The 26,316-nt window shown below is 33.4% G+C and overlaps 1 protein-coding gene across 1 annotated transcript in view; it reads left to right on the top strand.

Annotated features, from left to right (window-relative positions):
* LOC126737389 (protein asunder) overlaps window positions 1-26,316 on the top strand; it is a 59,591-nt gene that overhangs the window by 9,948 nt on the left and 23,327 nt on the right. Inside the window, exons 4-10 of the mRNA XM_050442274.1 lie at window positions 155-333; window positions 389-502; window positions 555-645; window positions 697-808; window positions 863-1,017; window positions 18,401-18,642; window positions 18,709-18,940. Of these exons, the coding sequence (XP_050298231.1) occupies window positions 155-333; window positions 389-502; window positions 555-645; window positions 697-808; window positions 863-1,017; window positions 18,401-18,642; window positions 18,709-18,940 (1,125 nt within the window). The remainder of the gene's footprint in view (window positions 1-154; window positions 334-388; window positions 503-554; window positions 646-696; window positions 809-862; window positions 1,018-18,400; window positions 18,643-18,708; window positions 18,941-26,316) is intronic.

The raw sequence follows: 26,316 nt of genomic DNA, 5'->3' as shown, positions 1-26,316 counted from the left end.
AAGTGCCTTATTGCGATATAAAATCTTATTTTATAGAATATTTTTTATACTATATTTATCTTGTAAATTGGTTAATTACCGTAATATACTGAATTGAATTGAATAATTTCAAGCACATTTGCGCTGATTGGGTATTTAAAACACCACTTTACAGATAATGAATGGTTGTGCCCTTATTGGCATCCCGCCTTCTCCCCCTCCACTAAGATCTACGCCCACTCCTGACTATACAGTTCTCCACGGTTTGAGAGCTGCGATAGAAGGCCTTTGCGAACCGACCGAGCTGCAACTTGAAAAATGGAAGGGAAAAGAGTCCATTAAAGTTATTAATAGGTTTGATATTTTTTATTTCTGATTTAACAGCTATTGTAAAAAAATGGCGTTTTAGATGCAGGGTTATATGCATTACATCAGCAAGAGATAATGAGAGCATGAATAGGTTGGAGGAGATATTTTTGTCAGTGCTGATACAGCAGAATAAGACCGTGGCTGGAAAAGAAAAGTAAATTGTTTAAAGAGATAAGATTGGAGGCTTAATGATCATTTATTTTTAGTTTGTTGCCGATAAGCCATTGTCATCTAGTAATAATTAATACTTTTCCAGTAAATATTGAATCCTCGGTAAACAATCACCCTCCGAAAATAGTAAGTGCTCTGAATAATCTTCGTTCATGAATAACAGAAATAAGTTTTTAGCTTTCACCTTTACTGACCACAGAAGTGCACTCAATTAAGGCCCCGCTAATCCCTAATAAATTATCTTCTTTAATATTGGAACATTATGATCTTGCTAGCACTTCAGTAACTGGTACCTGATGGCAGTTTGTTCCAAACAATAGGTTTCTTTCAATAAATGTTTTAGGTATACCAATGAAAGAAGAACAAAATGCCAGTTCGTCAGCCAACTACGACGTCGAAATATTTCATGCGAGTTCAGCTCACACGGCCATTCTGAAAGGTAACGCATCTGATGCTTCCGCAATAAGAACTATTAAGGAAGGACTGGAATACGAGACTGTAAGTAATAATAATAATAATAATAATAATAATAATAATAATAATAATAATAATAATAAATGTCTTTTATTATTCAAATTCATTACAAACTTGATAAAAAAAAAAACAAAGTACCTGAACCTGGTACAGTCTAGCTTTATATAGCTACTCCACTGAACCAGATCAGGGTGTATTTGAAGTATATAAACATGTGTATTTGAAGTAACATTATAACAACATGTTATATGTAAAGAAATATTCCCAATTATAATATAACACAAAAAAAGTTTTCTTCTTCTATAAAAAACAGCAAATTTGATACATATTAAATAGTAAGAGAATTGTTTTGAATATTCATAAGAACAATTTTATATTTCCTCCTAAATGTATCTGCACGAAGGTCAACAAATTCTGCAGGTATTTTATTGTAGCACTTTATTGAACAGCATTGTAAGAAAACGATCGCTGAAACATAGCACTCCCATGGACCGACATGGTTAATTTATTTCTAGCTCTAACATTTACCCCCTGTACATTTGCTCTAAACAACAATCTATTCCTTATAGTCGCAGGTGCCTTTGGGCTGCTAATGATTTTTATCAAAAAAGTGGAAAAATAAAGAATTCTACGATTGTCCATTTTAAGCCAGTTAATTGTTTTATAATATTGCGAAATATGATCATACTTACGTAAGCCATAAACCAATCTGATACAGGCATTTTGAATTTTTTGTATGCGCATTTTACAATCATTATCTAAGCAAAAACCATAAACATAATCACAGTAGTTAAAATTAGAGAGCACCATGGCTGCGTTTAAGACTTAGATTAAGAATATCTCTATTACTATATAAGAGTTTTAAAGCTGCAAACGATTTTTGAACAATTTTTTTAACATGCTCCCTGAATCTCAACTTACTGTCCATCACAATGCCTAAATTTTTGGTAGTTTCAACAACCGAAAGCTTAGAGCCCTCCACATGAACATTTATTACACTTTTAATATTTGTATTTCCAAAAACCATAAAACAAGACTTTGAGGAATTTAATTTTAAATTATGTTTTTTAGATAATTGATTTATTATATTTAAGTCATTGTTTATACCAATCTCCGCTTCTTTAAGATTATCAGGTTTGAAAGTTGTATGTATCTGCGTATCATCAGCAAACGCTTGCACCTTACAAACTTTTAAGGACTTAAGAATGTCTGCTGTATATACAAGGAAAAGCAGAGGTCCCAGGACAGAACCCTGAGGCACTCCAGACAAAATGTGAGCCTGATTAGAATAAGAATTATTTGTAAATATTGTCTGAAATCTATTATTCAAATAAGACTCAATTAACTGTATAGACTCCATTGAAAAGCCATAATATTTAAGCTTAGCTAGTAAAAGGGCATGATTTATTGTATCGAACGCCTTAGAGAAATCTAAAAGCACCAGAACAGCAATCTGTTGCTTATCAATAGCGTCCATTATATCATCCAGTACGTTTAGTAGAGCTACAGAGGTACCAAAGTTCTCCCTAAAGCCACATTGCGTAGCCGGAATAATGTCATTATCAATAAAATAACAAACCATCTGATGGTAAAGAACCTTTTCAAATATTTTTGAAAGTACTGGAAGTATACTTATAACGCGCAAGTCGTTATAATTTTCTGGGCTAGCAACTTTTGATAAGGGTTTACCAATCGAAATTTTCCATTGATCGGGGAAATAGTGAGCTTCTATACAACAATTTATTATGTGGCATATGTACTTATCAATAAAGGGGCTACAATACCTTAACATTTTTGGTGAAATCTGATCCACACCAGTCGCATTAGACTTAATACTATTTAAAATTCTACTTACATCTTCAACAGTTGCAAGATTAAGTGTGAAATGCAGGCTATTATCAAATACACCATTATTATAACACTGAACTTGTTCATCACAATTCGCAGAATTTTGAAGAAATTGAGAAAAAAAGATGTTAATTTGATTTGGATCAGACAGGTGTTCCGGAATATTGGTATTATTTTTATCTCTACAAATGTTAAACTTTTTTAATGACGACCAAAGCTGACGTTTATTTTTTTCGTTACACAACAGATTAAGGTGCTTCTTTTTTTCTCTTCTAATTGTAGCCAGAGTATGATTTCTCAGAAATTTATAATTCTCCCAATCTTGTATATCCCTTGTTGCCTTGAATTTCCTTAATGCCTCATTGCGTTGTTTTTGGAAAAGAAGTACCTCAGATGTTAGCCAAGGAGCTTTAGGTTTAGTAATTCTTGCTTTTTTAAAAGGAGCATGTTTATTAAAAAGTGTTTGAATTGAATTATTAAAAATTACTAGCTTACTATCGATATTATTTTGATATAAAATGCTATCCCATGGTAGGAAATATAAATCCTGTAAAAAAAGTTGGTTATTAAAATTTTTAAAGCACCTGTACTCAATTAGTTTAGGAACTATGGGTACCCTGTTTAAATTTAGTTCACAGAAAACCAAGTTGTGATCTGAGATATTGTCTGCGCAAATGACCCCTTTATTATGTATCAGAGACACATTAGACACAAATATTGCATCAAGAAGAGTGCTGCAAGTAGCTGAGACTCTGGTTGGGTCTTCAGTTATTTGAGTGAGATTATAATTTTCAAATAATGATGTAAGGGGATTACTTAAATTTAAAAGATTAATATTAAAATCTCCTAAACAGAAAACTTCGTCAACACACGGGTATATAAAAGAAAATATATTATCAAAATCAGAACTTAGGCTATTAAAGTTAAGAGTAGGGGGCTTATAAAAACCACCAAAAGCATAATTTTTATTTTTGATTTTTATTTTTAAGAAAAGAAGTTCCAATTGAGCATTAATATTAAAGTCAAATGAAACAATATTAACTTTATACTTGTCTCTTACATAAGCCGCCACGCCCCCGCCTCTACCCTGACGATTCTTCTTAAAAAATTGGTATCCCGGAATTTGAAACAACAATGAGTCATCGGTATTGGAGAGCCATGTTTCAGATAAAAAGATAATGTCTACATTTTGATATTCTACTAGGAATCTAAATTCATTGAACCTTGTATGCAATGATCTTACGTTTAAATGTGCAATTCTCATTTACCTATAAAATATATAACACCTCACTATAACAGACACTATAATATACCTTTTTACACCAAAAAGAGAAAAATTAATAAAAAATTAATATATAAAAATAATATACAAATAAAAATTATTTAACATAAAAAAAGTAAATGGTTAGAGGTTAAGAACCACAGATGAATGATGAATGAGTCGCTCTCATTCCCATTTTTAATACCTAAGACAAGTTTTTACCAAGAAACAATTATAAAAACAAAACGAAAAAAAAAATACAAATTCTACCATTTTATCGTTATAAACAAAAAGCGTAACCACGCATGAAATTATAAATAATATATGTAGCCATATACTTATATAAAAGTACAGTAAACCAAATGACCAATTTTAATTTTTAAATGTACCTGTTAATCACGTCAATTTTTAATTGAATGAATATCCATCTCTGAGTTAATGCGGTGCACTGTACCATTTTCCGCTCTAACATACACATTACCATTCAAAATCCATGTATTTTTATGTGAAAATGAACTACAAGCACTTTTGAATAGCACTAACCGATATTTAGTTAGGTCCTCCTTAATTTGCACACCCGTATTTTTTAGATATTTTCGATTTTTAAGCACGGCTATACGAGCGGCCTCCGACGAATAATGCATTGAAATACCAAATAAAATACTGAAGAACTAATACTTATTTATTTGATTTTTTTTTAAATTCAAATGCTTTGTTTGCCCATATATAAAATTTTAAAATACAGTTATAAATCTAATTAAAATTTTGACAAAAAGGATTCATTCTCGATTATAAAAACCGTTAATCTGTTGGTACAGACGAAATAACCCTTAAAAATAATTAATTTATATCAAATAAATCAAAAAGAAACAAACGATGATAATAATAATAATAATAATAACAATTATAATGCCGTAAAAAAAGCAAAAGTACAAAATGTCGATGTCCACAAGGGGTAAAGACAGTTTTCAACTAATGGCAATTAGTAATGATGTTTTTTGTTAGATTTTTACCCTAATGTGTATCTGGTGTTAATTAACCCATTCTTTGTACAACTAGCAAGTGTGATTTAATTTTCTTAGAAAATATGTTATTTTAATGCTGGATGGAATACTATTCCACATTTTAACCCCCGCAAATTTAAAAGAGCGCTGAAATGATGCGGTTCTATGGCGTGGCACAACAAAAATATGTGTTCATGCTCAAAATCCAAAAAGTTCATCTCGCAAGGTTGCCAGTTAGCCTTCCTTTATAATCCGATCAATAAAGTTAAACATTTGATGCTTTCGTCTATTTGTCATACTTAATAAATTAGGACCCGTCGATTTTTTTTTTCAAGTTGCGCATTTTTGTACGTGAAGTTTGTATACAGGGTTGCTCAAAAATAAATTACGACCATTTTCATTCTTCATTTCAAACTTCTTTTTTTCAAATGAAAGCATCTTTTTTTTATTTCATCTTTGAATTTCGCGTGGAATACTACGTATGTTTCATGCATCATGTCCTATACCTAAAGTCAACAGTTATTGAAAAAAAGACGATTCATGTAACAAATAAAAAAAGAACAAAAATTAAGTTAAATGTTCAAAATGGTTGCCATTCACGGCTTGACAATATCCAAGGCGATCAATAAAGTCTCGTTGCACATTTTCAATCATTTCCGGAGTTATGGCGCGTACTTCTCTGCGAATTCTCTCTTTCAAGGCGCCTAGATTATTTGGCCTATTAACAAATACCTTCGACTTGAGGTATCCCCACAAAAAAAGTCCATTGGTATTAGGTCAGGCGACCTAGCAGGCCATTCGATGGATCCTCTCCATCCTATCCACCGATTGGGAAAGGTTTCATCCAAAAATGTACGCACAGTGGCAGCATAGTACGGAGGAGCGCCATATTGCTGGAAAATTAGTTCTTTGTCAGGATAGTCTGGGTCCAATGGATTTGGAAATAAATCTTGTAATGCTGGAACTAATTCAAATTGGAGAAAATCGAGATACACTTGTCCCGTTAAAGTCTGTTCAAAGAAAAGAGACCTATTACGCTTCCGCGCACTATTCCACACCACACATTTAGTTTTTGAGGATACTGGGTGTTTACTTCCATCATCCAATGCGGATTTTCTGTTGCCCAATATCGACAATTTTGTCTGTTCACACTACCATTCAAACAGAACGTGGCTTCATCGGAAAAAATAATATTTGTTACTAAATTATTATTTAGATTTCACATGTTTTGTAAGCGTTCACAAAAACTCATTTCGCCCATTGAAATCGCCATCAAATAACTCTTGCACAGGAATAACTTTGTAGGGGTGATATTTGTGCTTTTTAACTATTCGGTGAACTATAGATTTTGCGATGTGTAAATTTGCCCCAATCTGCGACAGAGGAGTGCATGGATTTTATTCCAAAGAAAGTAAAACGTCAAGTTGTTCATTTTCATCTCGAGCAGGACGACCAGATTTCGGCAGATCTCTAACATGACCGAATTCTCTAAATTTAGCCTCTATTCTACTCACCACCTGTTGACATATCGGAGGACCATCAGGATGGATTTCATTGAATAATTGAGCAGCTTCTCTTTGAGTACGTGTTCTATCACCAAACCCAACCATGCACAGAATTTCCATTTTTTCTTAACTTTTCCGTTAACTTTTCCATTGTGAAAATCGCAACTTTGCTCGTACACTTCACACTTGACAATATCTGTTTGGCGTACAACGTCATACAGTTTCTGTGAAAATCGATGAAAATACACGGTCACTAGCCAACAATAAAAAAACACGAATGAATGGAATTTTACTCTGTGTAAAAATTCTCAGAGATAAGGTGACTCTTAAGGTGAACTTCAATAATAATGTTTGGTCGTCTTTTTTTCGATAATTGTTGACTTTAGGTATAGGACATGATGCATAAGGCATACGTAGAATTCCACGCGAAATTCAAAAATGAAATAAAAAAAGGTGCTTTCATTTGAAAAAATGAAGTTGATGGTCGTAATTTATTCTTGAGTAACCCTGTATATATAAACTTCACGTACAAAAATGCGCAACTTGAAATAAAAATCGACGGGTCCGAGCGTTTTTTTTTTCGAACACACCCCTGAATTTTAAATGAATTTAGACATAACTTTTGGGATGCACTGTATATGGGATATTATAGACAAATCGCATACAGGAATTTTGAATTTTTTTGAATTGCGTTTTTGGTACTTGAACGTAAAGAGCCACCATATACCACCACATCACCGTAATCGAACAAATATAAAACAAGGCTTTTACAAAGTAAATATTTTTGTTTTGTGAACAAGTTCCGTTTAAATTTAAAAAGGCTTTTCAGGCGTAAATAGGGTTCAACAGAGAGAGAATTGTCAAATATGATACCCAAATTTTTTGCCTCTGGAACAATTGGAACTTGAGTGCACCATCGGTAGGTAAATCCTTTAAGGAGATGACAGCTGATCTAATTTAGAACATTTTAAGCCAAACATGTATAGGTCGAAATCCGTTTAATCGGTAATAGAACGCAAGTTACAATTGATATCTAAGTGTTCAGTTTTCTTAAATTTTACAACAGTTTGAATCAAGTAGTTCATTCTTCATTCTATTTCAAATTTTCATTAAACTTTAACTCAATTTCGCTTGGCTCACTGTGTAGAAACAGTTAGTTAAAGTATTTCTATTCAAATGCATCCAAAAAAATGTTTTGAGGCCTTATAAAAAGGTACGCATCCAACATACTGAGCCAGTTCGTTGAAACTCATTATCAGAAGAAGTAAATCGCTAAACCGCATCGTTCACGTATCTAGTACCACCCGCTACAATCCCGTGTTTATGAGATAAACCTCATTTCGTACTGAGAAAAAGCTGGCCAGCTAACGCGAGTGAAAAACTGTAATCGAGAGAAAACCAGGTAAGGTCTCACAACCATTAATTGTCAAAAAACAATAAATACAGTCCACTTTTCTCAACAGTGAGCTTTCGATACAGTACTTTCTTAACAAAAATAAAAATCAAATAGACACTAAGTTTCAAAATTTGTTTTGTTTTGTCTAATGTGTTATTTTATTTAGTTGTTGTCTAAATGTTTTATTTAGTATTTTTTTAAATACCATGTATGATTGAATAAAATTAATTTGAGAGAGATAAGAGTGACTGTGTACACGTAGATCTAATAAAATGCGAGAAGAGATTTGTATAACATGTATATATTTTCCATAAATAAATTATTAGCAAAGCGCTTTCGGCTAATAATAAATAGCCATCATCAGTGCTACCCAAAAGGCGTAAAGGGTATAACTTAAAAACTGCAAAAATGATCAAACTTAGGGTCCAAATTGTTGTTACGTTGTCCCAAGCCAGATATTTAAGATTTTCCTGTTGGAGTGTCGTTGCTCCGAAAGTTTTCCTTCTCAGGCGACTCCACCTATCACAGATGTTGTATGAAGTTTCCTGCCCTCTACCGCAATTCGGACAGAGTGGGCTTTCTCTTATACCAAGAAGGTGTAGATGCCTGTTTATTCTCACCAAGTCTTTGATACTCTGTCGGGTTTTTGTTAGCAGTCGCCTTGCTTTAGAGCCGTCATGGTCTGGTATCATTTCCTTGGCCTGTCTACATTCTTCTGTCCTTCTCCAATTCTTCCTTGTTTTTTCCCAGACCCAATTATTAAGTGCCTGGGAGATTTGTTTTTTTTTGTTTTTTTGCTAATACCGAGACAAGGTTCGGGGCCTATGAAGGGGTTAACGGAACATTGTCTTGCCAGTTCGTCGGCCCGCTCATTGCCCTCGGCACCCTGGTGTCCTGGGACCCACCTTAGTCTCACTTCCCTGTGTGCTGCAAGTCTTTCCAATGCGTTTCTGCATTAGTGGACTAGCGCTGAGCTGACCTTGGGTTTCTGCATCGCCTTAAGGGCAGCTTGACGATCAGAGTAGATGCAAATCCCTCCGTTACCTTCCAATGTCTCTCGTTTGTTTGCTACTTCGAGTATAGCAAACACTTCTGCTTGGAAAACTGTGGCGTGTTTCCCTAGGGGAAAGGATTCTCCTGTGTCCGTTTTCATCCTGTACACTCCGGCTCCGGCCGAATTGGTGCTTTTCATCCATGATCCATCTGTGTACCAGGCCTGAAAACCATTTGGCTCTTTAAGTTGGTTCGCCGACTAATCTTCCCTTGTCGGGATTTCGACTTGAAACCCCTCCTTTAACCTTAGTTTGCCACTTTCTGTAGTGCATCTGGATGTCAGAATTGGTATGTTCTTACACATCCTGAGAGCAATCGTCATATGGCCTTGTCCTAAGTGAACATTGCGCCACTCTCCGCTATCCTTCATTCTCTTATGCGGCGCCATGACCTCCCTCACAATCCAGACTGGGAGGTTCGGTAGCCCAAGAAGAATATTTAATGGTGTCGCAGGTGTTGTTCCCGTGGCTCCAGTAATTCCCAAGCAGACCAGTCTTTGCAGTCTGGTCAGCTTTTGGGTGTTGATGACCTTCAATACGGCTGGCCACCATACCACGGATCCGTACAAGATCCTCGGTCGTATGACTGCAGTATAAAACCACTGGAGAACGTGGGGTTTTAGACCCCATCTGGTACCTATTGTTCGCCGTAATTGCCATATTAGAGCTGTTGCCCTATTTACTGCCTGCTCTACGTGAGTTTTAAATGTGAGCTTGCTGTCTAAAGTAACTCCCAAGTATTTGACCTGCTGCCTCAAAGTTAGGCGAGTCTGATACATAATGAGAGGTTTAAAGCCTGTCAAATTCCGTCTCTTAGTAAAGAGAATGAGCTCGGTCTTTTCTGGGTTGAGCGACAGCCCTGTCTCCCGACACCACTGTTCCACTATCCCGCACACGACTTGTATCCGTTCACAGACTGTGTTCACGAATTTACCCGTGGCCATCATTAGTCCGTCGTTCCCATATGCCTGTGCATAGAATACTGCACCCGCTGCCTGCTACTAGAAAACTGCTTTGCGGGCAGCCGCCTTTCACTCTGGGGCCGTATTTTCGAAACCATGCGAGAATTTTCGAAAGCGAACAAATTCGAGCGGCAAAATTCGCACACGAATTAAAAAGTGCATTTTTGAACAGCATTCGATATTTCATTCGCACACGAACATGAAATGTAGTGGTAACGTAGCAAAGTCGAGTGCTATTGGAGGCCATGTCTCTGGAGCACATCAATTTCATCATAATAGGCTTGCTTAATCTATATAATTTATAAAATTGAGCATCTCAATACATTTCAAATGGGCCAAGAAATCAGGAGTACATCCTATTCCTTCTATCTGCTAGAGTTTCAGTCTCTTCCAGTGCATCGACGACGTTTATTTGCGCAAGATTGTTTAATCTTTTACTCATTTGATTATTGTTTTTTTAACTCTCACAAATTAAAAAAAAAACAAAGCTAAAAGCTTTAAAAAATACGGCTTCTGGTCTCGACACGACAGTCCCCTAGTGTAGCACTGATCTTCCAGTCTTCCAGCGCCGTTTTGACCCACCTGACCAGATGAGCCGGAGTGCCTTTAGTCAGAAGGGCTTGGCAGATAGTATCTGTTTTTGCCTTATTAAATGCTCCTTCCACGTCAAAGAGTAAGTGCCATTTCCTTCTTCTCTATGGTTTTTTCAGCTTTGCTCATTACAGAGTGAAGTGCCGTTTCCGTTGACTTCTCTTTCATGTAGGCATGCTGATTCCTATGCAGTGAAGATTCTATTAGAATCTCCTCTGCCTTTCTACAGTCATTAGTAGAAATGAAGTCAGGCTTATTGTCCTAAAGGACTTTGGTTGACGGTAGTCTTTCTTGCCCGGTTTTGGGATAAAGACCACATTTGTCGCCCTCCATGTTAGTGGAACATACCCCATTGCAATACTGGCCTCAAAAACTCTCTTCAAGTAAGGCAGTGTAATTTCGAGGTCTACCTGCAACATCATGGGTATGATTCCATCAGCCTTATATGGACTAAACTCACCCACTGCCCAAGCTATGGCTTCGTTTGTTACTATGTTTTTGGCGAGGTTCCAGTCCGGCTCCGGATCTGGTTCCTCGCCCCAAGGTGCAGCGTTTCTTTCTCCAGGAAAGTGAGTTTTAAGGAGAAACTCGATGGTCTCTTCTTTGTTTGAGGTCCATTGTTGAGTATTAGCCAGAGCATCATCAGAGCGACTCTGTAGTAATAAGTAAAAAGGGTATGGAGTGACCCAATATAACGAATAATAACATTACTTCACAGAAAAACACTATACACCAAACAACGCATCTAAATTTGTTAGCTAAAGAAGAAAAGTTTCCATAATTTCGACAAAATTAAAGTCTACACAATAATACTATTAAAATGTAAAAGGAAAAAATAAAATAATAATAAGTATCTCAAAACGCATAAAATTAACCTATTTAAAAAAAAGTAAAAGATAAATAAAACGATTTTATAGAAGCAGAATAAGAATTTTAAAGAACGCCTGTAACACAATCTAGGAAGGTAGCTTATTTAATTACCATTTAACAAATATTCTTTAAAATTAGTCTTAAAGGTTATAAAGTTAACAGTATCCTATCTGCCAAGCAATTCCGAATTTAAAAGTTTTGGAGCCAAGTATGAAAAAGATCGCTGAAAAAAGGGCTGTTTTATGATTATATGTTTCAAAATTTAACCGATAGCGAGTATCACGGACATGTACATCGGTACGTCGAACCAGCTTACTTCTAATATGCTCGGGAGATCCAGAGCGCAACACTTTAAAGAGAAAACAAGAAAATTTTAATTTAGTCCTGTTTAACATGTTTAACCACTTCAACTTAGAAAGCTTATGGCTAACATGATCCCTTCTCTTTAAATTGTAAATAAATCGAATGCATGAGTTTTGAACTTTTTGCAGCTTATACTGACACACGATATCCAAGAAAGGCATGAACACATAGTCACAATAATTACCCACTGAAAGTACCAGATTCACAAAGTTGCTTTTTTAAATTTTGATTTAAAATATATTTATGTTTGTATAAATTTCTAAGTGAAATATAACTTTTCTTAACTATGCTTGCTACGTGGTTTCGAAAACGAAGATTTGTGTCCATGAGTATACCCAAATTTTTGTATTCAGTTACAACATTAAGTTTCTTGTTGTTCATGGTTAGATTCATGTTTGCCTCAGCCCAGTTTTTATATTGTGTCCCATATACATAACAGCAGACTTACTAGGATTTATCTTCAAACCATTATTTGTTGCATACTGATAAATGGATTCCAACCATGTGTTATTTTTTTTCTCGCGATGCATTTGCACTAGACTTCAAAAAACTGTCGTAAATCGGCATAGTGATGGATATTACTCTTGCTAACAATTTTATGTATGTCTATCGTAAATATAACAAAAAGTAGAGGTTGAAAGAAGTCGTCCATTTTCTCAAAGAAACCTAGGTTCAATAGGGAACTACACAAAGTCTCAGTCTCAAAAGTATTTATTAATTCTAACAGTAGGTTACACGTATTTTGCTCATATTAAGAGCATCATCAGACCTAAAAATTAAAAACAAAGAAACTAAATATAATAACAACCTTAAAGTTAGATAAAATTGGTACCTTAAAATCGACTACAAACAATACATGCTTTACGGTCATATTATAAATAAAATAAATTCTTAGGAATGTGATACGCCACAAGTTTGTAAAAAACCCAAAACAACCAAAGTAAAATTGATGAAATACAGAAATATAAAATTATTGTCCTCAGTGAGATTCGAACCTACTGCTAGTCTCGAAAACACGTCAGTTAAGAAATGTAAACTACTGCACGCCCTATTGTCGATTATGTTGTCCTGCTGGACAACATAAATTTGCTGCATTTAATTCTTTGCTATACGGATTATTTAAATTACGTCTGTCTAACGGAGCATTTCAAAAAGAATTTATCATAAAATCTATTGCTATTAACAATAAATTCCCAATTTCAAGCTTCTACTAGAAATATCTCCAAGGACCTGGTAGCGTAGGTAGTGGTTTACATTGCTTAACTGACGTGTTTTTCGAGACTAGCAGTAGGTTCGAATCTCACTTAGGACAATAATTTTATATTTCTGTATTTCATCAATTTGAATTTGGTATTTTTGGTTTTTTTACAAACTTGTGGCGTATCACATTCCTAAGAATTTATTTTATTTATAATGTGACCGTAAAGCATGTACTGTTTGTAGTCGATTTTTAAGGTACCAATTATATCTAACTTAAAGGTTGTTATTGGATTTAGTTTCTTTGTTTTTAATTTTTAGGTCTGATGATGCTCTTAATATGAGCGAAACACGTGGAACCTACCGTTAGAATTAATAAATATTAATAATTAATTAATAAATACTTTTGAGACCGAGACTTTGTGTAGTTCCCTTTAGATTAAAAAGTAGAGGTCTTAGTATGGAACCCTGTGGAACCCCACTCTTGAGTTCACGTGGATATTATATATATAATATTAATAATATACCCTCTGAATTTTTCCTGATAAGTAATTTCTAAAAAAATCAACCACACTCTTACTAAAACCGTAATAGCCCAATTTTGCACACAATAGCTTGTGATTGTGTACATCAAAAGCTTTACTGTAGTCCAAAAATATTAATGCCGATGTCTTTCCTATATCTATCTCCCTAAAAATGTCATCGAGTACTTTCAGCAAGGAGGAAGATGTACTGTATCCCTTTCTAAACCCAGATTGGCACGAAGCAACTAATTTATGTTCGTGTAAGTATTCAACAATCTGGTTATAAAGTACTCTGTCGAAAATGTTTGACTATACAGAGAGCTATGAGCTAATGGGGCGTAATTCAGTGAATTTAGTTGGATTACTGATTTTTGGTAGTGGCAATACAATAGCAACCTTCCACTGATGTGGATACGTGCAAGTTTGACTGCATTTGTTATAAATTTTTACTAAGCTGGGAATCATTACTGGACGACATAGTTTTATCATAACGAGGGAGAGCTGATCAGATTCCGAAGCATTAGACTTAATCTGGCCTAAGGCCTTATAGATATCACTATTTGAACACTGACTAAATTGAAAACTACTTGCAGTATATTTTGTGGTACGATACATTTTAAGTGTCTCTTTGTTGACTTTCGGTGATATTTTTTGCACTGAATCTAAAAAGAAATCGTTAATTTTTTGGGGATCTCTTAGAGAAGGAGGTAAATCAATATTTTTTTTGTTTTTCTATAAACGTTCATTTCGTTTAGGCTACTGCAAAGTTTCTTGCTATTCTGTGATCTACTAATGTACTCAATTTATGCCTTTTTTCCATTTCGAACCGATTGCGTAAAATAATTTCTCACCTCTTTATAGTTTCCCAGTCTTGGGTACTTCTACTTTTTTTATACTTTGAAAAGAGTTTATTGCGATATTGCTTTAAAGTTTCTCTAAACCATGGAGCTTTGGCCTTTGTGATGCGAACTGTTCTTAAAGGTGCATGGAAATTCAAAATATATTTTTTTGAGAAAATTTCAACTTTTTCATTGATATCATTACAGTTAAATACCTCGTGCCAAGTTTGATTTAAAAGATCAGACTCAAAATTCTGTTGATCAAAGTTCTTATAATTACGATACGTTACCATTTTAAGTAAAGTTTCAGGCACCTGAATGTTAAGATTGCAGTATAGAAGTTCATGATCTGATTCGTTATGCATTTGATAGTGTATAACATCTCCGCCTACAAACTTTTTATTAGATATTATAAAAACCTCAATTAGGCTTGCTTTATTGCCAAAATACCTCGTTGGGTTTGATACAAGTTGATGTAATTCAAAATTATTGAGAAAAGTATCTCGATGGCCTAGGCGCAATACCTCGTATCATTAATTTTGGCTAAATCAAGTTATTATGTTCCTGATATTAGGTGGATTGTACGCTATCTATCAAAAGCTTACCGCACTACTTGCAAAATGAACGCGGGAAATCGGTGTCCGCAATAACAGGTTTCAACGCGAGTCGGTAACTTAGTGGAAATAGCTCGTATCAACAGTTTTTACATGGCCAGTAGGATAGGTGGTTTTTGCTCTAGTGATTTTTTGGTTTTCTTGTGAAAAACAAAGGTAAGTTTCGGATTAGTTTATCTGTAAAACGCATTAGGTTTGTTTCTTTTATTTGTTTGTATAATAATTTTGTCCAATATCAAAATCAAAGCCGGTTAAAATTACGTTTAAAGTTGCTTTTGTTAAACAGGGTATTACAATTTTATATAAATTTTTGTTACGTTGTATTTCAAATGACAATTGTAAATTATTTAAAGTAATTTTGCATTATTTAGGCAATAATATAGCTCATCTGACCTTGTTGGACCATGGCCAAGGACCCTTGGGGCTAAAAAACTTTAATTTAAAACTATAATTTTTTTTTTAGTTTTCCAACATGACATCCAGGGGTAAACGTTTGGTTCTGCTAGCACGCGAAAACACACAACCTCTCAGAGATGATACAGACAATTTTAATAACCAAGAATCTTCATCAGATATATTAACAGAATGCATTACGGAACAAACAAATACAATTAGAGATAATGACATACTTTAACAGGCACTGCAAAGCAATTTCTGAAAATAAAGAAAATATTGATAATATTTTGCCGCAAAATATTGGTGAACTGAGTTATCAGAAGCTACAGGTTTTAGAGAATGTTCAGTCTTATTCTATAGAAAAGAACATAGAAATCATTTTTGAAAAGCCTGATGAAAAAGAAAAAGCTATAATAAATGAAGAAATACCTAAAAATTACAATGGAACAAATAAAGGAGATGATGCAGATTTTGTTCCTTATGAAGAAGAAGATGTCCCGGGCAATTAACCTTTGAACCGGACAATAAACCTTAGATCAGACAAAGAAGAACAAGAGCCAGGTTGAAAGGAACGGCATAATGATGAAAGCGATACTGCCATATATGAAAATAAACAAGAAAAAAGCGTCGAAGAAAATCTAATCAGGACGAATGGTCAAGAGAAAAAACCAAAATGAAGAGGATGGCTGGAGAAGAATACGTAGGGTGTACTAGAAATAACAAAAGTAAAATTTTTCATAACAAACAAAGAGCCGCGCGAGGTGTATATCGTCGAAGTGTTTGAAATACAAAACTAGATTTTGGGGCTCAATATCTGAAAAAGAACGAATCCAAATTTTTTCCAGCTTTTGGAAAAGAATGAACTGGGACCAAAGAAAGATATATGTCATTGCGCTTATAAATATTAAATCTACTGAAAGAAAGTATGTTGAAAATTCCAAACGCAGTTTAACATATGACTATTTCTTACAAGTTGGTACAGAAAAAAACAAGTTTGCAAAAAAACGTTTTTATCTACACTAAGAGTGAACGAAGCGATGATTTCGAACTAGTGCAAAAAAAAAATTAAAAAGGTATTATTCCTGCCGCCGATGTTTCCAAAAAAACTAGAAAAGCCTTAAAGGACGCTCCCCGACCTAAGACAGAAAGGGAAATTGGATTGGAGGAACAATCAAATTATTTAAAAATATTTTTTAAAGAACTTTCCAAAATGCCTGCACAGTATTTCAGAAAAGATTCCACAAAGCAGTACCTTGAATATGATTTTCAGTCAAAGGCAAACTTATATAAAATATACCAAGAAAAGTGTCAGGAAGATAAACAAAAGGTTTTAAGGTAAAATGAAAATCCTTCCGCCTCCCTCCACTTATTTATTAAACATTTAGTTAGCTTAAAATTCCCTACATGTTTCGGACACAGTGGTGTCCATCATCAGGGGGTAAAAGGTTTAAAATTGGTAACAGGCACATGCCCCAGGGTTTGATTATGTATCAAAAACCTTCTATTTATTACTATTGTTTTCAATTTTAATTATTAAAATAAATAATTATATAAAAATAAAAATTAAAAATTAAAATTGAAAACAATAGTAATAAATAGGAGGTTTTTGATATGTAATCAAACCCTGGGGCGTGTGGATTTTCATTTTACCTTAACCTACGACTCCACTGCAAGTATGGACTATTTCTTCACTAAAAGGTTTTAAGTTATTGGTGCTTTTCCGAGTTACTTGAGGATCTTAACATAGCACTGTATACTCCAAAAAAGATAATGCAATACCTGTGTTGCTTATAGAGCAGGAAATATTGAAACAACAGAATACAATATTCACATTGCTCTTAAAGAGAAAACAAGACAGGCAAAAAATATAGATAAAAAGAAAACCAAGGAAGGTAAATGTCATGTATTTGTTATAGATGTCCAAGCAGTGAAGATGTGTCCTGTAAACAACGCCAATAATTTTTACTTCAAAACTAGATTAAAGGTTTACAATTTTATCATTTATAATTTAAAAACTCATGAATGCTGCAACTATTGGTGGAGTGAAGTTAAGGGGGATTTATGTTCTTCGATATTTACTACAATTATTATTAATCATTTGGAAAAGTATTGTCAAGACGATTTGCCAGTGATATTTTGAAGTGATGGGTGCGGCTACCAGAATCGGAATGTAGTACTTCCAAATGCACTACTGCAATATTCTGCTAAAAACAAAAAACCGGTGGCACAAAAATATCTGGAACCCGGGCACACCCAAATGGAGTGCGATGCTGTCCATAGCGTGATAGAGAGGAAACTAAAAAATCAAGAAATTTCATTACCATATGATTACATTACCAAAACCCGCGAAGCAAGAAATAAGCCGATCCCATTAATTGCAGAAATGTTGACACATGAAATATTTAAAAACTACGCTAATAAAAATCTCATGCGGTACAGAAGCATGATCCCACTGTCAATAATCTAAGAGAACTACATTATTATCCTGATAGCACCATAGGATATAAAAATGACTTTTCCGATCAAGTTCGATGTTTACAAAATCTGTTGCATTTTATTTTTATTGTATTGTTGGGCAAATAGCACTTATCAACATGTGATTCAATAAGCAATACCACGTATCAAACCGCATAGCTAAAAAAACTAATGTTAAATATTTTTGTAAATAAAGTTGTCTTACAAATACGATTTTTAGTTAGGTAAATAAAAATTGCATTTGTTTCTCCTGAAAAGTTGTTAAAATGTTGTTACGAAGTATTGCGCCTAGGCCATCGAATTCTACCGAGTTACTAATGCTATTATGACAACAGATTTATGTTTAAATCTCCCATAAATACTAATTCATCACGAAGAGGAATCATGTCGGCCACTGAGCTTTCTAATATATTAAGCCCTTGCAGTGCATGAATGTGATTAATTGATAAATTATCTACTTAGATTTATCAGAATTAATGCTACAATCTGATTTAATGATTATTTGTCTAGGTGACCCTAAAATGGTGTACTCCAAGAGGCGTAACCGGAAATGAGCTTCAAAATTGTACCTCAATGCATCGCATTACTCCAGTAGACGTAAATTCCAGACCATCTCTGTGCTTAATCAACTTTTTACTCAATGGTAGATCGGTTATGTTGGAAATGCCCAGAAAAGCCGGTGGAAAAATCACCAGTCATTTATTGGCTGCACATGGAGGAGAGATTTTTATACATACATTATGTACTGCCAGGTATAACAACTGCTTAACAAGCATGAAAATAAAGAATACCGTGAAATATCTTTTCACATTTATTAGGTCTGTTCTTGAAGATCCTCCATCGATATCTGAAGGTTGCGGTGGCAGAGTGACAGATTACCGGATCCCAGACTTTGGAATGTTAATAAAGCAAAACACTTTGGTGCCTGTAAAGGTGAAAGGTGATGCAGATCGGCCGAGGCCTCTAGAGAAAGTGAAAGAAAGACTCAACAGGCAAACCAAGTACTGGCCCTTAACGATCAGTTCTACATTAATATTCAATTTGAGACAGGTTAGTAAAACAAATAACGTAAAAAAATTAAAATCAACTTAGTATTTGATCTGAATAAATAAAAATATATGGGTAGTTCTTCGTAAATACTCCGTTTTCAAATATTTATTTTTTTAAAACTAAAGTTGCTCCAGAAAATTACGTGGTCGCTAAGACGAAAACTCTCCTTAAAAAATAATTTTATTAAGAAGTTTAACAATCAACTCTACAGAAAGAACTAACTCTAATCTTAATTTACATCTATTTATAATAGTGAATACACAATAGAAAAATACTAATGCTAGCTAAGCTAAATAAATGCGTAATAAGTAGAATGGGGATACATAATTCCTCCACCCTTAGAGAAAAGCATACCCTTTAGGGTGTGATTTAATAAAACCGAAAGGATACAAATACAATATAAAATTAACAATATTTATACAATTATTTCATTTTCATTAATTTTAGGTTTCTGTTTATTCTTTTGTAAAAATACAAATAATGATTTTCCTATAAAGAAAATCTTTTTTGTCTTTTAATTCTGAATATAACTGCCAAATTTGAAGTGGCTAAAATTATTTCTCTGGATAAAACAGCTTGTCAAAATTGCGGAAACAGCGAAAATGAAAAAGGTATTATGGACTCTTTTTTGGATAATATTTTTAAAAGAACAAGGAAATCCTATTTTCGAAGGGGTCACTTATTAATTAAGAGGCCACCTAATACCTGGAATCCTTTACGAGGGGTTGAAAGCACCCCTTAAATCTTAAACAGAAAGAGGGATCGTGTTATACCTTATGTTGAAAGCGTTTTCACTTTAAATTTAAATGGTGACTTCTGAGTGACTGATGGATTTCTTCTGGATATGAAAGCCAAATAAAATTCTGGAAAAAATGCTTTAAATAAACCTTTATGCCTGAAACCCTTTCTTACAATTTTTTTTTATTGGATCATTAAAACATGATTAAAAATTTATTAGTATTGTTAATATTATTGTTATTACACCTTATCAGCATATCATAAATAAAAACAAAATACCAAATAAAATGCAAACACAAGTATCTGAAGAATTTATTTAGCTTGCTAAATATCATTGGTACTTTTTTCATAAAGCAGCATTTATTTAAATAGTTTTAAATTATTACCCAGTCTTTTACGTGTTGAAACACTGTTAGCAATGGTTTATTCTACTGCAGAGAGGGTTGAGATGATAGAGTTTTTCTTTCGGCATAACAATTGTGCCAATAGAACGGTACAAGAATTTAATGACCTTCATCCAGAAAAACGAGTCAACAGAAAATACGCTCTAGAAATAGTTGCTAAATTTAGGGAATCTGGCAGTGTCTTAAAAAGCGTGAGGTTCAAAATGCTGTTGTTGTCAATGAAGCAATGCAAATAACTGTCCTAGGTCAACTTCATGCCGAGCCAGGAATAAGTGTCAGAAAATTGGCGACGAGTACAGGAGTAAGCAAAAGTAGTGTTCATAGGATACTTAAGCATAATAAATTCCATGCTTACAAAATTCATCTGGTGCAAGAACTGAATGAGGACGATTTTGACAGACGAGTGCAATTTTGTGAATCGCTTAGTGATATGATAACTGTTAATCCGCGTCTTATTTACAACATTTGCTTTTCAGATGAATGTACTTTTTTTCTTAATGGCAACGTAAATCGTCATAACTGGCGGTACTGGTCAAATGCAAATCCGGGCCAGTTTCGTGAAGTTCATACCCAGTTCCCTGAGAAGTTAAATGTTTGGGCGGGAATCTTGGGCGGCTCCATTGTTGGTCCGTTTTTTCTGCCCGGAAATTTGAATGGAGAAATGTACCGAGATCTCTTGGAAAATGCCGTATATCCAAGAATAGTAGAAATAATGGAAGGCGGAAATCATTCTGATAATGATCAAGTCGTTTTCCAACAAGACGGAGCGCCTCCACATTATGCTGCTGGTGTAAGGCAATATCTTGATGAGATATTTCCTGATCGTTGGATTGGAAGGAGAGGACCTTTTATGGAATGGCCAGCTAGGTCACCCGATTTAACCCCATTAGATTTTTTTATGGGGGCATTTAAAAACAAAAGTTTACGCTACCCAACCAGACACCTTAGAAGACTTACGCCAGAGAATTATAAATGAGTGTCAGATGATAACACCTGAAGTTCTACAAAACGTCAGGCATCGTTTTGAGCAAAACCTGTATTCCTGCATGGAAGTAGGCGGGGCACAATTTGAACATTTAATAAATTGACGTAATTTAAATAAACTTGTTTTATTTAAAAGACACAAAAGGAAAAGGGCAGGTATTTCTTATCTCTCCACTTTTACTGGCAGTAAAGATATTTCTTGCTATTTTTATATCCACAAGATATCCATCAGTCACTCAGAAGTCACCATTTAAATTCAGAGTAAAAAGGCCTTCAAAATAAGGAATGACATGACCCCTTTTTCTATTTAAGATTTAAGGGGTGCTTTCAACCCCTCGTAAAGGGTTCCAGGTATTAGGGTGGCCTCTTAATTAATAAGTGACCCCTTTGAAATTAGGACTTCCTTATTTTTTTAAAAATATTATCCAAAACAGAGTTCAAAATACCTTTTTCATTTTCGCTGTTTCTACAATTTTGACAAGCTGTCATATCCGAATAAAAAATTTTAGCCACTTCAAATTTGGCAGTTCTATTCAGAATTAAAAGACCTTTAAAATAAGGTATCACACGACCCCTCTTTCTATTTAAGATTTTAGGGGTGATCCCACCCCCTCGAAGAGGGTTACTGGTATGAGGGTGCCTTGGTAAGGAAAAGTTGTCCCCCTCGAAAATAAAATCGACGTGTTCGAGATTTTTGTAAAAAAATTTTTTTTTCATACCAAAAATACCTCTGTTTCGTTTTCGCTGGGACACCCTGTATAAGCAGCATGAGTGTCTTTACATAAATACTCATAGGGTTGTAACTCTGTACATAATTTATCCATATAAGAATACTTTCTATCACTAAGCGCAAGGAATGGATTTTGGGGTAAGTTTAGGAAAAATTGATTTTGGCGATTAGAAATAGGTAAAGGATACAGTTGATAATAATGATAAACACCTGTTCGACCTATGGTAACTCTAATATAAAGGTAATAATTGCGCCTTTTGAATAAGATTTAATTTCAATGATTTTTTCAAAATTTTAACTATTTTCAATATTAACTGGTATTGGCAAACTATCAATTGATTTTTAAATTCATTTATTTCTTTTATTAATTCAACTGGATTAATGATTGAATTGTGTAGTGTGTTCAGTTTAGCGAAAGATATAGCTACTTCTGTTTTTTCAATTATATCATAAATTATTTGATATATCATTGATATTTGATTAATTATTAAATGTAATCCAAGATATTGATTACTATTTGTTTGGTTAAGTGCTACTTCTTTAATTGTCCTTTCTAATTGTAAAATACGACTTTTTAATATATATTGATTTGCAGAAACATTTGATATGATTTTGAAATTTATTTATTGAAATTTATTTTCTAAGTGGCTGAAGTTGCTTGATTAATTGAAGCTTCTTTTAATTTGTTTTGGTTTTCTTTTAATTGATTTATTAAATTATCATTTTTTTCTGCATCATTTTGATCAAGATTTCCAGTGATTACTTTGATTAAAGAGCCAAGAGGGTTGAAAATACCTCGTTTTTGTTTTTCAATACGTATATTTGGTTTAATTTGTCTAATACTATTTTCAATTCGTTTTTCGTAAGCGAATAATGGTAACAATGTATTTTCATATTCTTTCATATAACTGAAATCAGTATTTAAAGCATTAATTAAAATGTTTGCATAATTTTTTAAAGTATTAAATTCTTTTATAATAGGAGTTAAATCTTGAATTTGAATTAAGGACCAATAATTAGTAATTAATTTTGTTGTACCTAATTTGTATGGTAGTATTTCAGGATTATTATTTAGATCATGGAATTTCACTCCGCTTGCATTGATGTAGATGATTTGTGACTTGACCAAACAATTTGACTGTTAGTCACAAAATACTGCTGTGGAAGCTTGAGCGGTATGGATTCAGAAGTCTGGCTCTTTAGTGGTTTGGGTCTTATTTGCATACTAGAATGCAGAGTGTTTCTGTGGATGGTGCCCTTTCAAGGGAGCAGCCTGTGACTCATGGTGTTCCTCAGGGTTCAGTTCTTGGGCCATTTCTATTCCTCATTTATATTAATGACATGGCCAATCTTAGTATCTCAGGTAAATTCATTCAGTTTGCGGGTGATTCAACAATTTTATGGCATGACACGAGTGCGATGAATCTAAATACCACAGTTAACAGAGATATTGTTGAAATCAAGGAATGGTGTGATTCCAATAAACTGTGTTTAAATATTTCAAAAACTAGTATTATGAATTTTAACTGCAATTTAAATAATGTGTTTTTGGAGAACCACATTCTAAACAACTTAGACGAAAATAAATTTTTAGGTTTGTTTATTGATAATAAACTAAAATTTGAGGGCCATATCACGCAATTGTGTAGAAAAATATCAGCAAATTGTTATGCTCTTAAAGTGGTCGCAGGAGAGGTTGATTTTGACATGGCGAGAAATGTTTATTTTTCTTTAATTGAGTCCCATTTAAGGTATGGTTTGTGTTTCTGGGGTGCATGCGCACATTACTTATTTAATAGTGTTTTTGTTTTGCAAAAGAGAGCGTCCGACGTCTGTGTAATGTGAGTATGAGAGAGTCTTGCAAACAGCTATTTATCACACATAAAATCCTAACCCTTCCTGCCTTATTTATATTGGAATCTATTTGCCTCGTTCATAAGAAATTTAGAAATGTGAACACAATTAATAGGCATGAATATAGCAGTCGACGAGCTAATGATGTGCTCTTGCCTATAACAGACGAAAAACAATGAAAAACACAAAGTCACGGTCTCACAACATTTACTTAAAGCTACACGTGTTTCGCTCTATTCAGAGCATCATCAGGCCTTAAAAAGCCACTAACGTTGGCAAAACACAACATGAACGTATGTTTATTTACTGTTTTGCCAACGTTAGTGGCTTTTTAAGGCCTGATGATGCTCTGAATAGAGCGAAACACGTGTAGCTTTAAGTAAATGTTGTGAGACCGTGACTTTGTGTTTTTCATTGTTTTTCGTCTGTTGTATACGTCGGTCTCTTTGTGAAAAATGGATGAGATTTTCTTATTTGCTCTTGCCTATGCCTACAAGTTCACTGATCAAAAGAAAAAACTCTTAATCCTGCAGATTTGAAAGGTGTAGGTAGCTAGAAACTTTTTAGAAAACGTGTTAAAAAACTCTTAGTTGCAAAGGGCTATTATGAAATAACTGAATTTTTGTCGGATAGATTTTAGTAATTTTTACCCTTTTCTTGCAGAACTTTAGGTATATTCTTTATATTTTTTACACCATATCATTTCGCCTAATTTATATCTGTGATTCATTTTTTTTTACAGTTTTACATTTAATAAAATTGTATATTTCGGGGGTGAATAATATCTGTTTGTGTTATACATATTGATACTCTTGACATTACATTAGTATGTCTATTTATTACATTACAGCTTATTACATTACCTATGTTTTGGTTCAGAGTTTTGGAGGAGTATTTCTGAAGAATGGGGATGTTGTTGGTTTTACGGGTATAGGTAAACCATATTCATGGAAGCAGAATGCCTTTAGGATGATGGACCATAGCATGCTAAATAACCTTTTTACATGTTTGTGTATATGTTTTTCTTTTTTACAGCTTTATCAACAAATTTACCTTATGGCAATAAAGCATAAATTGATTGATTGATTGATTGATTGATTGATTCCGATCCATCTGCAACAAGGGGCATTATTTTAACTTCGTTTATGTGAATAACTTCTTTTCTATTATTATTTGGATTTTGAATTTCAATTTTATTATTTTCTAATATTTGTGTTAATAAAAATGGACCTTTAAATCTTGGTTTAAGTTTACCAAGTCTTTTGTCTTGTTTTTTATATACTTGAAATCCTACCAGTGGATTTTCAGATTTTCGGTTTTTGTTATGTTTTTCTATTATTTTTTCTTTTAGATTAATTGTGTCATTTTTTATTTTTTCATATAATGTATTAGTTTTAATTCGATGTGAGTTTATATATTCTGAATAAATATGTGCGGGCATTAATTTCATAGGATCTTGCGTATCTGTATGTCCTGGGATTAATTCGAAGGGTGTAAAATTTATATTAGAATGTATGGTACTATTATAAGCAATATAATCTTACCATTATTATCTCTTAATCTACTTAAAGTAAGTAAATTTAAGTCTGATCAAAATAAATAATAAGATAATCGTACTGAGTAAGAAACAGTTAAACCAAACTGCATATGGCATTAAAGATACAATATCTTCGTTTTTGTCTTTTTCTTTCAAAATTCTAACATGTTCGATTAGAGTTGAATTTAATCTTTCCGCTGGACTGTTTGATTCGTGGTGTTGTGCAGTAGTAAAATGTATTTTAATATTGTGTGATTCTAATAATTCTTTTACAGTTTGATTTTTAAATTCTGATCCATTATCCAAGTTTGAACTACTGAAATAGCTGTTCCAAAATAGGGTAAGGCTTGACCACATTTTGAAAATTTATCAATTAAAACAAGGAATTTTTCATTTCCTATTAAAAGGATATCTATATGAATGATTCCAAATGGTTTTGAAGGAGTTTCAGTAATTAGTAATGGAACATTTGGTGGTCTTCTATTATATTTGGATCTTTGACAAATTTCACAATTGTCAATATATTTTATAATATAATTTTTCATTGATTTCCAATAATAGCTTAATTTTATTCCAGTTAGAGTTTCTTGAATTCCAAAATGATTGGTTTTGCCTTCAAGAGAAAATTGAATAATTTGATTTCTTTCATCAGGTTTAAGGTTATTTATTAGTTTGTTACATTCAACTAATTTTAATTCATTAAAATGGTTACTTAAAACTTGTTGGAAAAGTGGACGTAAGTCTTGTGATAAAAAGTGTATAAAAGTTTCATTGACATTTGTACTATGGATAATATTAGAAGTATAATCATTATCAGAAGGTCCTTATTGGATATTTTGGAATATTTTATTTTTTGGAATTTAAAAGTTGAAGGGAGTTTTTCTAATTCTTTTAAGGTTTTAGAAATATCTTCATCATTTCATTTATTTGGATTAAAGTTTTCTGTACCAAGATTTTGCAAGAATTCGTCAATATCATCTAAAATTTCTCCGGGATTATTGTAAAGAGATTGTGTTTCAAAGCATTCATTTGAATTCGAGATAATGCATCAGCGTTTGTATTTTGCTTACCATTTTTATAAATAATTTCATATTCATATTCTTCTAATTTTAATCTCCATCTCATAAGC

This window comes from Anthonomus grandis, chromosome 6 (genome assembly GCF_022605725.1).
Source record: "Anthonomus grandis grandis chromosome 6, icAntGran1.3, whole genome shotgun sequence".
Classification (NCBI taxonomy): Eukaryota; Metazoa; Arthropoda; class Insecta; order Coleoptera; family Curculionidae; genus Anthonomus; species Anthonomus grandis.
This window is presented reverse-complemented; position numbering and strand designations above follow the sequence as displayed.